The sequence below is a fragment of the Pelobates fuscus genome, chromosome 3, assembly GCF_036172605.1.
Source record: "Pelobates fuscus isolate aPelFus1 chromosome 3, aPelFus1.pri, whole genome shotgun sequence".
NCBI classification, from domain to species: domain Eukaryota; kingdom Metazoa; phylum Chordata; class Amphibia; order Anura; family Pelobatidae; genus Pelobates; species Pelobates fuscus.
In genome coordinates this window covers 409304019-409319443 of record NC_086319.1, presented here as the reverse complement: position 1 = coordinate 409319443, position 15425 = coordinate 409304019, and the positions used below count along the sequence as shown (strand labels likewise).

At 38.9% G+C, this 15425-nt stretch overlaps 1 protein-coding gene across 1 annotated transcript; it reads right to left on the bottom strand.

The window, feature by feature from the left end:
• Positions 1 to 13201: 13201 nt before the first annotated feature.
• LOC134602012 (olfactory receptor 11L1-like) lies at positions 13202 to 14140 on the bottom strand. The gene has a single exon (XM_063446514.1). It carries the CDS (start codon positions 14138 to 14140, stop codon positions 13202 to 13204), a length of 939 nt encoding a protein of 312 aa, XP_063302584.1.
• Between the last annotated feature and the right edge of the window lie 1285 nt (positions 14141 to 15425).

Sequence of the window (15425 nt, the reverse complement as noted above, 5' to 3'; positions counted from 1 at the left end):
GGGGGTAACCCTCCAAAATATGTAGGTAATAGGAGTAGGTGATGTGTAGAGTCCCACAAGGGGAAACCAACATCAGGAGAGCTCCACTGTATAAGAAATGAGGAAGGGAGGCCCTACCTTTAATCAATCTAAGGATAAAAAGGGATATGCAAACAAAAAGTATAACTTGAAAAAAAGGGGAGATCTATTTTACTTACAGCTATCTGGGACGGCAATGGGGGTGGCCATGGCGCCCTCATACGTGAACTCTTACATGTTCCAGTTTGAACATCAATATATTCTCAATAAAATACCCAATAACATCATGCATATTATCAGTTTGTCGATGATGTGCTTATAATATGGCATGGCACATCCCGTGTATTAGAAGAGATGGTATCCAATATTAATAAACTTCCATTACCAGTCAAACTCACATTGACATACAGTGAGAAGGAAATACCATTTCTAGATGGAACGCTTTACAAAGATGGCGATAAATTGGGATATACTCTCCACCAAAAGAAAACGGACAGAAATACTTTACTTGCAGCCACAAGTTTCCATCCTCAATGATTAAAAGATTTGTTGTCTATGTCTCAGTATATGCATGTGCTATGCTATAATAGTGATCCCCAGAACAGAGAAAGTCAATTGAACAAGATGACCAAAAGATTCCAGGAGAGAGGATACAATTTGAAGATTCTGGAAGAAGCCAAAACCAGAGCAATCGAGAAATGGACAGAGGAGAATAACGAAGCAAAGGGTGACCCAAATATGGATATACCAAATATATATTTACCATTAACGTATCACATGGGATACACACAAATTCGCAAATACATTGAAAAACATTGGGATACAGTAGGTTCTGATAGCAACCTATCCCCCATATTTAGTAAAAAAAACAATTATTAGTTACAAAAGAAACAAACATTTTAGAGATATTTTAGTGCGAAGTGATCCCACACAGAGCTACAAGAAAGGCATACAGCACAAGAAAAATGGATGTTATAGATGCAGCGGCAGCATCACCTGTGGACATATGAACTCTGGAAATTCCTTTCCCCACAGTGGGAAAATAATACCAATTTCTCATCATATCACATGCATGACAGACCATTTGATATACCTTGTTACATGCCCATGTGCACTGTCATATGTAGGCAAGACAGACCTAACCCTACGGGATCAAATTCGAGGACACAGGACTGGTATTATGACGGCCTTTAGGGACCAAAAAATGGACAAGCCAGTGGCTAAACATTATCTAGCCACCTCTCATAGACTTCCCACATTGAGATTTATAGCAATAGACCATGTCCCCCCTTTACCCCATGGGGGTGATAGGTCTAGAATATTGCTTCAAAGGGAAGCATATGGGATCTTTAAATTGGATACAGTAACACCTAAAGGACTTAATGAGTATAACACCTATTCTATTCCTGTAAACATGTCTTCTCCTGTGCCACATTTAAGTTATTGTCATTTGACACTGGATATTCAGTTATTTATACAATAATCGCTCTTTAGAGCCCCTAGTTTCATTTATTATTATTGTGTATATTTCTCTAATTTAGCCAATATTGGATTACATTTATACCATTTGGTTTACTGACATTAATAGTATAATACATATGTCCAATTTGTAGGGTTGTCGCCTTTTATGGGACAGATCCCTCAGGTAGTTTGTGTATGTCAGATTCACCCCTCTTCTTAATTACTCATGTCTGGCCAGGCAAGAAACTTTTGTTACAATTTATTGTGGTTTATCTGCCATTTGATATAGAGTATTATAGCTCAATGTTGTGTTATTTAGTATAAAATTTATTTTTAGGTGGTACATGCTATGAGTTATGCTTATTATCCATCTGGCTGCATGTACACATTGATGTTTCATGATTATGGCACAGATTTATTCAGCATACCACTTATAGGATTTTACTTTTAGATGTATTCATGTTTCAAGTTTTCACTTTGTGTGTTCACACCATCACTATTTTTATTTCACTCACTTTACTCCACTTTTTTCACCACATCTATAGTCTACATCCTCTTATGTGGTTAATCGTTATATTACCCCCTTGAAAATCATCCTCCATACAAAATATATTTTACGTTATTTAGTACACCACATATTGTATCACTTGGTGTTTAATCCACTCTTACACCTATTTTCACACTTCATATATAGCCGGTCACGCGGAGATGATTACACGCTATTTGTATACATGTTGCCTAGCAACGTCATTTATTTGCACATCATCACATGTGTCACATGGTTCTTTGGAGCACTTCTGGTTTTTCGGTGGTTGGAGACCTTTTCTCACGCACTGATTTGGCAAGTCATTAATATTTTTCAGATATATACTCACCTTTTACACTGCAATATTGATCTTGAAAAAGACTCTATAAGGGTCGAAACGTCGATCAAAAAACTTTGTTTGCACATGTAATTTGCATTACTAAATAAAATAATCTTCTCATCAAGACCTATGAGTGCACCTTATACCCAATTTTTGTTTTATATATATATATATATATATATATATATATATATATATATATATATATATATGTATGTATAGTGGCACACACCCTTTCATGTAGTCTAAATATGAAAAAATATGCCCTGGTGCAATCACTGGTATTTCATATCCAATACAATTACATAATTCCGATCGACGTTTCAACCTCTTCACGTCTTCCTCAAGATCTTGAGGAAGACCTGAAGAGGTCGAAACATTGATCGGATTTATGTAATTGTATTGGATATTAAATACCAGTGATTTATTTTAAAGACCACAGAGTGCATCTCTTTTTGATCTACAATATATATTGATATTTGTGTAAGGAGCAAATAGCCGTATATGGAGTAAGGTTCCAGCATAAGTGTAGGATAGTATAAAGGGAGCAAGTCAGTTGTGGTGTGCCGATACGGTAGGCCTGTAAATAAAGAGGGTAAAAATGATCAAAGATTTAATTCAGTCAACAAATTTATACAAACTAACCAGACATTTCCTTAAATGAATTACAGTATTTAATTCCTGCAAGGATTTTGAAGGTAGGAAACTAGGACCGCAAGTGGACACCATTTGTTGTGGGTAGGATAGTATGTTCTCTCTACTGTTGGTGCGTGTTGACTTGTTTTGGAATGTGGTAGAGCCAATAATGATATATGTGTTTATGTATGTGGGATCGTTGAAGTCAATGATCTGTCTGAGTGGTGGTGATGGTAGTGGATTCTCTGGCCTGAGAAATGCATAGAAGGCAGTGTGCATGGCTGGTAATGGCCGACTTGGAAGTATAATTGAATGGTTGTAGATCTAATAGGTCCGATAAGGATGGAAAAGTTGGATGGCTATTGATAATCTCTGAGAGGAACGTGGGGGAATGGATTCCTGAAAACCTCTGACTATATTATTGTCTGGTATGATAGCATGACGTTATGGCAGTTTTGGCCATAGGTTATCCTGTGTTGTTGAATGCCTGTAAAATATATAATTAATGGTGTGTGAGAGAGTTTTAGTTTAAGTTGGCAAAAAGAAGCCAAACCTTGGAGAAATGTTATGACACAGGTTGAGCTATGTCATGTTCCAATGAGATTCTTTAAGCCAGGTGAAAAACTGTGTTATGCGTTCTACAAGTATGGGACGAAAGTGCTAGGTGGCATAGTGCATGCTATGCTGCATTAGTATGTCTAATCCATGATTTTGTCTCTGGAATGAAAGAGTGGCCATGACTGTATGGGTGGCTGTAGGAAGCATATCATGAATATGCCTGGAATATAAATGAGACAATTGTCGGCACGGATGTATACCCCCGCCTGGTACATGAAAGTAAAAGAAATGTGATAAGTGGCCAACCAAGTGAGTTCCCCAGAAATATCATGATTGTATGGATGATGAGTGGCATTTGTTTATGATATGACATGTGCTTAGTTGTCTGAGTAACAATGGATTGATGATCCTGACCATGATACCCCATGCCACAGCAGCTGCTACAATGGGGTAGATCCCCCAAAGGGGCTGAGGTGGTGGAAAAATGTCCAAACCTGGATGCCATGGCCAACAGCTCCAAAGCAATCGTTCTCGGTAGATCGCTGCCAAACCCGTGGTAGATGCCGCGTCTGACCATCTGGTTGGAGAAGTGTCAGACAATCCTGGAAGGAACATGCTTTTACCATGCCAAGTGGTTAAGAAATTCCCCCCCCCGGTGCAGGTCTGCTGTTGCTGGGATGTCTAGGGACATCCTCTGATCGTCATGTTGGAAGTTTGGAAAAGATGTGAAAGCGTGGTCTTGTGGTATGATTGGCATGGCAGAATTAAGGAATCTGGTAGGGATTGTAGTTCCTTGCAATTGTAAGTACTAAGCAGGAGGTAGTGACTGATGTAGTTCCCTATTTGTCTTGTGGTAACTTGTGTGTATGGATGCCGACTCAAGTCGTATGCCCAGTAATGTGATGATAGTGTCTGGGCCTTCTGTTTCTTATGGGGTACTGGGACGCCCAAGTGGTCAACCAGACTAAGCTGCCGTGAGGTTTCTAGTGAAAAATATATTATCTTTGAACAACAAGAAGTCTTCTAGATAGTGTATAACTGTAAGGCCTCTGGATATGTTATCATAACCAGCATAGAGTGTCTGCGAATATCGATAGTAGGCTAATCTGTAGCACGAAAGTTGAGCGGGGAAAGGATTGCCCATTTTATGCCATATAAGTGCCAGTGTGTAGGGTAGATGGCAGCCGTTTACTGCATTGATATTGGTCTTACTTAACCAAGCTTCAACCCTTGCTTGAGGGATAGCTGTAAAGGTAGATCAATGGTGTTGTATAGTAAGGAAACTCCTCGGAGGGTCTAAGGGAGTTGAGACTTGGGGTAGTGGAGGTGTGTGGTGCCAATAATTCTATGGTTAGTCTTTGTTTAAGGGAAGATTTCCTTGTGACAATACCAATGTGTTTGGCACCATGCTGTAAATGGTGGAGATTGTAAAACCCAAGTAAAAACCCCTCTGCAAATCTTGGCTATGAGTGTGTTAACAGCCGATGGTTCTGTTGTGCTGACTGTAAGTGAGGGCATGCTATATTCATTGAAGGTGTATTTATGATACCTGTATGGGAGCCCTTTGAAGCTCCAGTACTTTAGTAAATCTAATACAAGTCTGGAAGGGTGATGAGTCAGTAGTGTTGAAAATGCATTGGTGTGTACAGATGGTGAGTACGTTATTTGAAAGTTGTTTTGGGACACATGGTTGTTCCTGTGCCCTGAACCATTTGAACATTTATGCAACAGTCTATATGCAATGCAACTACTCATACCAATTGTCTCTGGTAGTTCAGAGGTGCTGGTACCTGGAGCCTGCTCGTCCATTTGTTTGGGACAAAATCCCTTCTGTATGGGTACCTGCACAAATAAACATCTCTACATATTCCAAATGCCAACCCAACCAAGGGATGGTCAGTTCCCGTTTTACCTGGAATCCCTGGATCTGACCATCACAGATACATCATCATACATATATTTGCCTTGTTTCCCCAATGTGCTGGGATCATACGTGCAGGGTTAACGTCTTGTGTGTCATAAGAATTGATTGTATCAGGTAACCGAGTTTCAGTTGGTGCTGGATGTACATTAGCATGAGGCCCAGCCTTTTGAAGGCTGTGGTGACCGTCTCGAGATTGCCAGTCTGTCATAAATTTTTTGGCTCATGAGTTTATGAGTGAGGCTAGCATGGCCTGGGTGTCACCTGAGTTGGTGTAGCTTGGCCTTCCCCTGCCTCTGTGTTGTCCGTTTATGTATGGAGGAGTTTGAATAACTCTGCTCTCCTTGCTGTGGCAGGGTAGGGGATTTGTCACCTCCTTAGGTCGGTGGTAATGTGTGGGATCGTCCAGGATCTGATTGCTGCTGGACTAGAAACATCTCCTCTGCTTGAAGGTGTATACATTCTAGCCAGGGTGCTAGGAAGAGGTGATTCTTCACCATATTTTTAAGAAATACTTAAATAACAATAAAGATTGCAATTATTATTTGTACCCAGGGGTCTTGTACTGGCTTGCTAGCTAAGCTGTAAGGTGAAACGATTAGGCTTGGTGTTTTTTGGTGACTGGTGAGACCCTGCTAGTTGCCAAGTGACTTGAGAGGCTCTATCTATGCTTGGCGCGAGGGGATTTTTTGTGGCCACCGAACGTTGTGGCAGGATGTTTGCCTCTCGGTGACAGTAACCAGAAAATAGGAAGGGGAGTGACAGGTGAGGCCCTCTCTATGATACAATGCGAGGCGGCTAGCTCACGAGTGGCCCGAGGGGTGTATGCCTCCGAGTGTGAGGCGGGGTGTTGGCCTCGCGGGACCACTAACCGAAGCATAATGCAGAGAAAAAAGGGGGTAATACCTATTGGGCCCTAGAACCCTAATTGCAAGTACGCTATTACTATTCCAGGGAAGGTAAGAGATGGATAACAACGTGAGCAGGTGTATGTACCTGGTAGTATGGTATTGATCCTGACAATCCGAAAAGGTTTTTTAGTAGTAACTGTAACCTGAATGGATGAAACCGTATGGCATAAGGAAATATGACATAGACCAAGCTTATCTTAATACGTACAGTATATGTGAAAAGTAAAGTGCTGTGATGTGTAAATATTAAACATCGTAGCCATACTGGTTAAATATGTATCAATCTTAATCCATTAAGTGCCGTATGTACAAGTGAAAAAGTGGTCTGTCCCCACCTTGTATGTTGTATGTCCCCTTGCTATGGGAAAAGTTTGTTGTGTGAGCAGCGTGCTGTGAAAAATGTATGTGAACTATATTACCAGTTACGTATATACAGATGCGTCTGCTACTGTGTAATAATGTATGTATTTATACCAGATGTTGATATACTACTTGCTATGTGAAATGTTGTATGTCTTATTGAATGGTAGGGGTCAGTGAACATGGTGTTGCAAAATGCAAGTGCACTGTAGATCTGCCGAGTGCCCTGTAGGTGGCAGTGTAGTTGGATACTGATTGGTATGTGAAATGTTGTTTGTCTGTTGACCTATAGGGGTCAGTGTTTTGGTGTTTGCAAAACATTGTCAATGTACTTGACAGACCTGTAGGTGGCAGTGTTGATAGAACCACTGTTGGTCTTGATGTGAAATGTAAATTATTGTGAATTAAACCTGAAGTTGAGCCCGTGCTGGAGTTTAACTTATGGTTTATGTTTAAAACAATCTTATGTGTAATTTATATTGGCTGGTAAATTGTATCTGACATATGAACACAGTTTTGCTGTTGACCAGTAGGGGTCAGAAATGCTGATTGTATGGTAAAAAATACCATTTAATCTAAATGCAAGGTTAACGTGAGATTTTCAGACCTGTAGGGGTCAGTGTGGTTTATGTGAAACATTGTTCGTGAGCTATGCCCCAGCATTATAGTTGTATGACAGGGAAACGACCAGTGCCCGTTTGACAATATACAATATGTGAACATAATAGCTTAATAACAGTCATTGAAACAAACCAAAGTTCTGTTCGTGGGTTGTAAACGCACGAAACGTGTGTGTAGTACAATAGTAAATGCATGAACTAGTTCCCGTTTGGTAGAAAATTGCACGAACCGTGAGCTTGGTATGTCAGGGAAACAAAATGAAACGAGCAGTGAGATTCGAAATGCACACAAAGAATTGCCTAGTATGTTTAGGCAATTTAACCCTTTAACCCCTTAAGGACCAAACTTCTGGAATAAAAAGGAATCATGACATGTCACACATGTCATGAGTCCTTAAGGGGTTAAGGACACATGACATGTGTGACATGTCATGATTCCCTTTTATTCCTGAAGCTTGGTCCTTAAGGGGTTAAACAGAATGTGTTCCCATTCGGGAGTATGCTAATGCTCGAAATGAGCCAGTGACAGATATAAACAAGTAAGTTTAAACGAATGATATGCATGAACATGCAATGGTTTTAGAACAGACTTAGACAAAATGCAGCCGTAATGTGAGGACCTGACTCGTGCATGTTGCCGTGGGACTGATGCCTAGCATAACGGGTGGGTGACTTACGGTTTGTGAGTCACTTGGACACCATCCACGGCGATGGATTGAAGAAAGAAGGTGGTAGGCAGGAAAAACCTATATATGTATAATATATTAATAAATGCTTTCATTATTTTATAATATATTATGCATATATAATATATATATATATATATATATATATATATATATATTACTTTTTAGCAGTCTAGGGGACTGCCTGACAGCTCAGTCATTCCCCTGCTTGCAGCTCCTAGAGTACTAGTGCTTCTGCAGGGGGACTGCTTGGTCTCCGGCAGTCCCCCCGACTGTGATCTCCGTGGATTGCTGGTCCAGGTAAGTCCAGGGCTCCTATTTGCCGCGGACATACTAGGCACGTCTGTGGTCCTTAACAACTGTTTTTTTTGGTTGGACGTACCCATTACGTCCACGGTCATTAAGGAGATATATATAGAATTACATTTTTATATATATAAAAAAACAAGGAGTTGGTTGCACTCACCGGAACATTCTTAAATTGGGTGCTGCTGGGGGCCAATCCATACAGTAAAAAATGAAAATCCAGTGCACTCCCTATCAACTAAACAGCTACTTTGATGCTGATTTTGTAAGTTTTATTAAAAACACCTAATCAAATACAAATATATACACATATGTGTGTGTATTTTGAGATATCTATATATATATATATATATATATATTTTAAATGTAAAATAATTTTTACAGTTTTTTATTTCTTTTTAATTATTATCTAATTTTCATAACATATATATATAAATATATATATATATATATATATATATATATATATACACACACACATGCGTCATTTTACTCTCTATATATATATCTAGATATAATATATGTGTTGTAGAATTCTAGAATTCTAGAAATTAGCTTAAGAGAATGCTTTGTCAGGAGGAAATGTGTGTCAGCGGAACAGTGTGTTCCTGTTGAATGAAACATTGTGGCCACTGAGCGACATGTAGGTCTGAATAAAGTATGTGTCAGCTAAATAATAAAATGTGAAGTTACTAAAAACCTTGAAAACTAACCTTGAAACTAACAGTGCCAACTACTCAAAATGGATGCCAAAGCACCCCTCCCATCGAGTGAGCACCTCATGCTAACAAGATGGCGCTTACATCTTGTGCCCACTCCCGTGTCAAGGATGTTACCACGTCTTGATGGGAGGGCATTTAACTAACCACTTAACACCTAAACCAATTAATAATGTTTACTTGTTGTTATCTTGAATTCTCCAGTGATGTAATAATGCCTTTATAAGGGTCTGCGCACCCACTTTTTAGTTGGGCTGAATAAACCATTCCAAAGTTCTTTCATTAACCTGAACCCTGTGTCTCAGTGTGAATTTACTTCCGCGTGCACGCAACTTTATTATTTTTAATTTGGACAGGAACAGATAGTCATTCAAACTTATTGGTTTGCAGAAAAGAATCTACTACAATTGTGTGTGCCACCGTACCTCCATATGGGATATACTCCTGGAGGTTTTATTATTACTGGGTGTGCCGACTTATTACAGATATATATATATATATATATATATATATATATATTGGAATCGTGGCAGAAATTGGCTTCTGTTCACATTGCCTGCTACAGGGACCTGTCAAGGTTAGTATTAACCTAAGGGTGGTTCAGCCAGCCAGGTTCATACCGAGTTACCCGGCTTGGGGTGAAACCCCATATACCTCTGCCGAATGGAGCTTTGCTTGCAGCCCCTTTTACCTGGGTTAGCCCCAGGGTTGCCTCCACATACATTACTTTTGGTCACATACTTGACAACCATAACCCCAGCAGTCCCTGCTACCAATTTACCTATTTACTCACAAATCTATTGGGTGAGCACCAAGTATACTGGAGGTTAATAATAGAGAGCAAGATAAACAAGGCACATCTGAAATAGCCTGCCCTTCAGTGAGTCCCCGCTCAGATCTCAAGCTGGTTTTAGTGAGGCATAGCTTATCTCTCTAGGCACCATGAGCACACTCTTGCACCTTGTTTTTTCCTCTCCATAAGTTTAAAGGGTAATCCAGACATGGATCCCTTGCTCACGGTGCCTAGAGAGATATCATCTATGCCTCACTGATGATGCCTAACAAACATTGAAACAATTGTCTGGGGTTGCTGTGTCTCTCGTGCAGAGGGAACTTGCTGGCATTTCGGATCTGGAATGCCCATACAGGTGGGACCAGTCTGATATGCTTCAGAGATGTTCTCTCTGTAATGGCACAAAATGAGCTAAAAGCAGCTTGAGATCTGAGCGGGTATTCACCGAAGGGCAGGCTATTTCAACTGAATTTGAACTGTCTTCAGTGGAAGTCGTATCTTATACTCTTTGCCTGTCTCTGGTTGGTTCCTTTTTTTCTCTATATGTCTTTGCTGATATAGAGTTGTAAAGGAAGATTATGCAAATTACTCACCTCCTGTAATTATTAAAATTAAGATAATTAGTACACTAAGGCTAGCACAATTTTACATTTCTACTCTTGTTTCCTTGTATGCTCTTAATCATCTTAGTATACTTAATTAATTGTCACATGTTTTAGAATCAAAAGGTCCCTTTATATAGTGGGCATTCCCTTAAAATTGTTGTTTTCAACTCTTATTTACTTAATGCATATATGCAAGCAACTTTGGCAACACAGGGTTGTAACCCTGTAAATAAATTATCTCTAGAACTTATTGTTAAAGGATCCTTTTATTGGCCGTGGATTTATATTTTTCCTGATTCATTTTGCCTATTTAAATACAAAATACTTAAAGGGCTCCATTTAGTTTCATGAGATAAACTGGGAAAGCATCAATTAATCTTCCTTCCCTCTCTTTAAACTTTGACCTATTATTTAGATGCAGCTAGCACTTAGGCAACTTGTGTGACTTTTAACCGGTTAACTGCTGCCTGTCAGCAGTCCTTCACAGCTGAGCTACTACTTTGTGCTCCGCTGTGGTCAAGCATAAGATAACATCATTATCAGCCGTTGTTACACTAGAATATACTGCTAGGTATCTTGCAGATAAACTGAGTCAGCTCAGCAACCCCTAATTTTACACTTTACTGCTTGACAGCAACCTTTATTTATTATCAATACGCTGCTATGATCTAGGCAGCTTTTGTGATATTTAACTGGCTAATCGCCGTCTGTCAGAAATCTGTCTTAGCTGAACCATTATCTTTGATCTTTCCGAGGTTAAGCACCATAGAACGTTATCAATTATTGTATGTGGAGTTAACCCGTGTCGTTAGTTGTACTATCATGTAGGGATTTACTTATCCATACATCTTTTAACTAGTGACAGCACTGGTTTAGCAGTCGTCTTATCTCCCCCCCTCTTGCTACAGCTATTAGTGATATTTAATACAGTATCACTTCTATTACTTGGGAATACCCTGATGTTATATTGTAGCAAAACAGTATTGTTTCTGCATTAGTGTTATTATGTATACACTTTTACAGCTTGTATAAGTAGTCACAGAGTTTTACTCGCTGTATAGTCTCCACCCACTCCTGCTGTTCATATTATTTTTCTTTTCTATATTTTTCTTTTAGATTTATTTATTTAAAGTTACTTTTTAAGCCTATAATCTTCCTAGCAAATCATACACAGGTAGAATGGCATTTTTTTCTTTTTTTTTTTTTTTTAAATCTCTATGATATTCCCTGCTTCAACCTTATCTTTTACAAACAACCACACTACTGTATCACCCTTTGAGGGATGGTGGGCACAATTTTCAGTCTCAGACTTGCTTCTCGTATTGCATGTACACCAAACAAAATTCTTCTCAAAGGATGTGACAGTTAGCCACACTTTAATCCATATAGACATTGTTTAGCAGGTCACACAGAACTGGCTTTTATCTGTTCGATTCTGCACCTTTTTTTAGACATGCACAATTTTAATCTAGTGTCAAGTTATAAAGGTCTGGCTTACCCTTCAGATGACCGGTCAATTTGAGTGTCCAAAGGGCCAGGCAGGTACAGATTCTGCCACTGTCTGTGATTTTCTGACCCTAAACTATAAGTTGCTGAGACCAAAAAGGGTAGACTAATAACCTTTGCTATCCACCTGTACATGGTCACAAAACGTATACTACTACAAAATATAAAAAGGAAACTTAACACTGGACAAAATGCAAAATGGAAGCATATCACTTATACCTTAATAATACCTTATGTCCTCCAGTGGGTGCACGTGTGAAAGAGCTTATAGGTGTCATATTAGATAGCCTATATTAAAATTGGCTAACTTGGACTCAGGAAATGCTTAATGCTTCAAACGACACGATAGCCCCCACCTGAGCTGTCTCTCTTAATTCAGTCTGTTCCTTCTTTTTCCCGGAACTTATCTGTTATGTACATGATGTTCATCCTTATGTCTTACCTGTACTCCCTTCACCCTTTCACTCCCTTCCTACTACTGTTTTATGAGTATTTGCACGTAAGTGCTTACTTTTTAATGTATAACAGCACAAACTGATAAAATAAAGGTCAGAGGCTTATTTTGATAACCAACACGCATCTGGTGTCTAATTCACGCTTCTCCAAGTGCACTTGATACAATTTGGGTTCCCCTGAATATAACAAAGATCAATATTGGATCTGTAACACACGGACTCTGATACAGTGCAAAGACTTTACTATTTACCTTATGCCAGTTAAGAGACAATTAACTCTTACTGACAAGGGACTGTAAAGCCTTTCATTGCCAGTTGGGGAACTTAAACCCATACTGACGCCTCTGAGAGAGGTTTTAACACTCTCTCCTTGGCAGTTGAAGGACTTTAACCCTGATCAATAGCATTACCTGAATAACACCTTAAAATCCCAAACACACAAAATTTACTATTTACCTTAATCCACAGAGAGACTAAGGATTATAAAAATATTTACTCACCCTCAGTGTAGAGCCCACCGCTGCCACCAGATTGTTAGGGGTAAATATTACACTGCTGGGCAAAGCGTTCCAGGCACCACACTTTTGTGTGAGGCATTCAGCGAGAGCCTCTCAGTGATACACAGACAAAATGTTTCAAATTGGGCAACTAGCAGTATATTAAGGGCCTGGCAAACATTTATAGACAGAGGTTACAGCAAACCTAACATGACAAGATTACATCAGCTAAACACGATATTCAATGCTATTATATTTTATATCAAACTTTTTATATTTTTTTTCAGATATTCCCAATTATGAAAGGGTGTGCATTAATTTTCTTTAAAGCGTCTCTGATGTCATTGTTCCTCAGGCTGTATATTATTGGATTAAGCATTGGGGTCACCACTGTAAAAAACATAGACAGAATTTTGCTTGTCGACAAGGATCTTTCATTAGTTGGAACAGTGTAAATGCTAATGAGAGTCCCGTAGTATATGGAAACAACAGTCAGATGGGAACTGCAGGTAGAGAAGGCTTTCTTTTTCCCACTAATTGATGGGATTTTAGCAACAGTGAGAGCAATATAGATATATGACACAATTATCATTAAGAAAGGTATAATAAGTGCAAAACTAGATAGGAATATAACTTCTATGTGTATTATTAGGGTATCAGAACAAGCAAGATTCAAGAGTGGATCAAAATCACAAAAGAAATGATCAATGATATTAGGTCCACAAAATACCAGATGAGTTATTGGTATTGCAGTTAAAAGAGCCATAAGAAGGCTTAACACCCAGGATATAACTATTAATTTAATGCAAAATGCATGATCCATTATAGAGTTATATTGCAGGGGGTTACAGATAGCAAGATATCTGTCAAAAGACATCACCGTTAACAGTAAACATTCTGAAGCTTCAAAAGCAGCGAAGAAGTAGTACTGAGTTATACACACTTTAAGAGATACAATCCCCCCTTCATGATTGACAATGGAAAGCATATAAGGTGCAATACATGTTGTCAACAAAATATCTGATATGGACATTTGAGTAAGAAAGAAATACATTGGAAAATGAAGGTGTCTGAAACATGACACCAACACGATGATGAGGACATTTCCAGATATTGTCAGACAATAAACAACAAGAATTATAGAAAATAATAAATGTCTCATGCTGTGAAGGTGATGGAATCCCAATAGAATTATCTCTGTGACCATTGTCTGATTCTCCATATCTATTGTCTGCAGATAAAAAAATAAATAATAGTGACAGCAGTTCGAGCAGTGGATTATACCATTAATTACAAATGTATATGAATTGGCAATAACCTATTGCCTAAACTGTGTAAATATTGGCTTGAATTCATTTTGCCTTTCAAAGCAAAACAAACGCTTGTAAAGAAAATAGCCCATTTACCTTCTTGTCTGTTTCAAAAAGCCTAGTCTTCACTAGGCTTGTGCAAGGTGGGAAAGTTTAGTTCAGCCAAATAATTTTCCTGAAATTGATTTTTTTTTCTGGATGTCCAATGTTTATTTATGTGACTGGTTGGTTTCGCCAAATATTGTCCATGAAAAATGATTTAACATACAGACAAACTAAAAAGGGCAATGAGAATGGTTCAACTGCAAAATAATATACATTATATTATATTAAACAAGAGAGGAGGAGGAACTAGTTGGTTTTCTGACTGTGCGGCCTAGTTGGGAATTTGAATGAAACAAGACCTAGTTCAAAACAGTAACTTTCTAGAGCCAGCACCTAATCTCACTCTAAAAGAAAAGTGGATATACAATATATATAGTGTTTAGAAGACTAACTTAAAAAGACATGTGCTAGCAAGATTATAGACATGGTGAAACAATAAGGGTTTGGGTGTATGGATGATATGCAAACTTTTTTAAAGAAATACATTTCATGATGGAGAGTGATGGGGTTACATAGACTTGGCCAAATAATTTATAAGAACGATGGATTTTATATTAAAAGGGTGCTGGGGTCATGATAATAATTTTAGGAGATTGCACAAATAAATGAAAGGTAAATGGCAGTGATAATGATAGCAAATTACAGTTTTACAGTTTTGTTTGTGTAAGAGACAAGATTTGGAGATGTTTTAAAGATGTGCAAGAATTAAATAGGTGGCATTAAGGAGAGAAGATATCCTGCAGTATATTAAAATCAAATATTGTTGTGGCAGATTCTTAACCCCTTAACGCCGTTACGGCGTTCTATGCCGTCCCACTTTAAATGGGCTTTAAAGTCGTTGCGGCAGCATAGAACGCAGTAACGGTTTAAGCCCCCAGGAGGTCCGGTGTACTCACCTCCACCGCGATCCTCTTCTGGAGGGCTGCCTCACAGCCCAGGTAGCCCTCCCCCCGGCAAATGAGCCCCCCGTGGGCCATGTGATCGCTCTCAAAGAGCGACCACATGGCCCCTTAAAGATGGCGGTGGATCTGCTAGCAGGGGGACTGTCTGAAATGTCAGACAGTCCCCTGCTTGTAGGAGGATTAAAAAAAA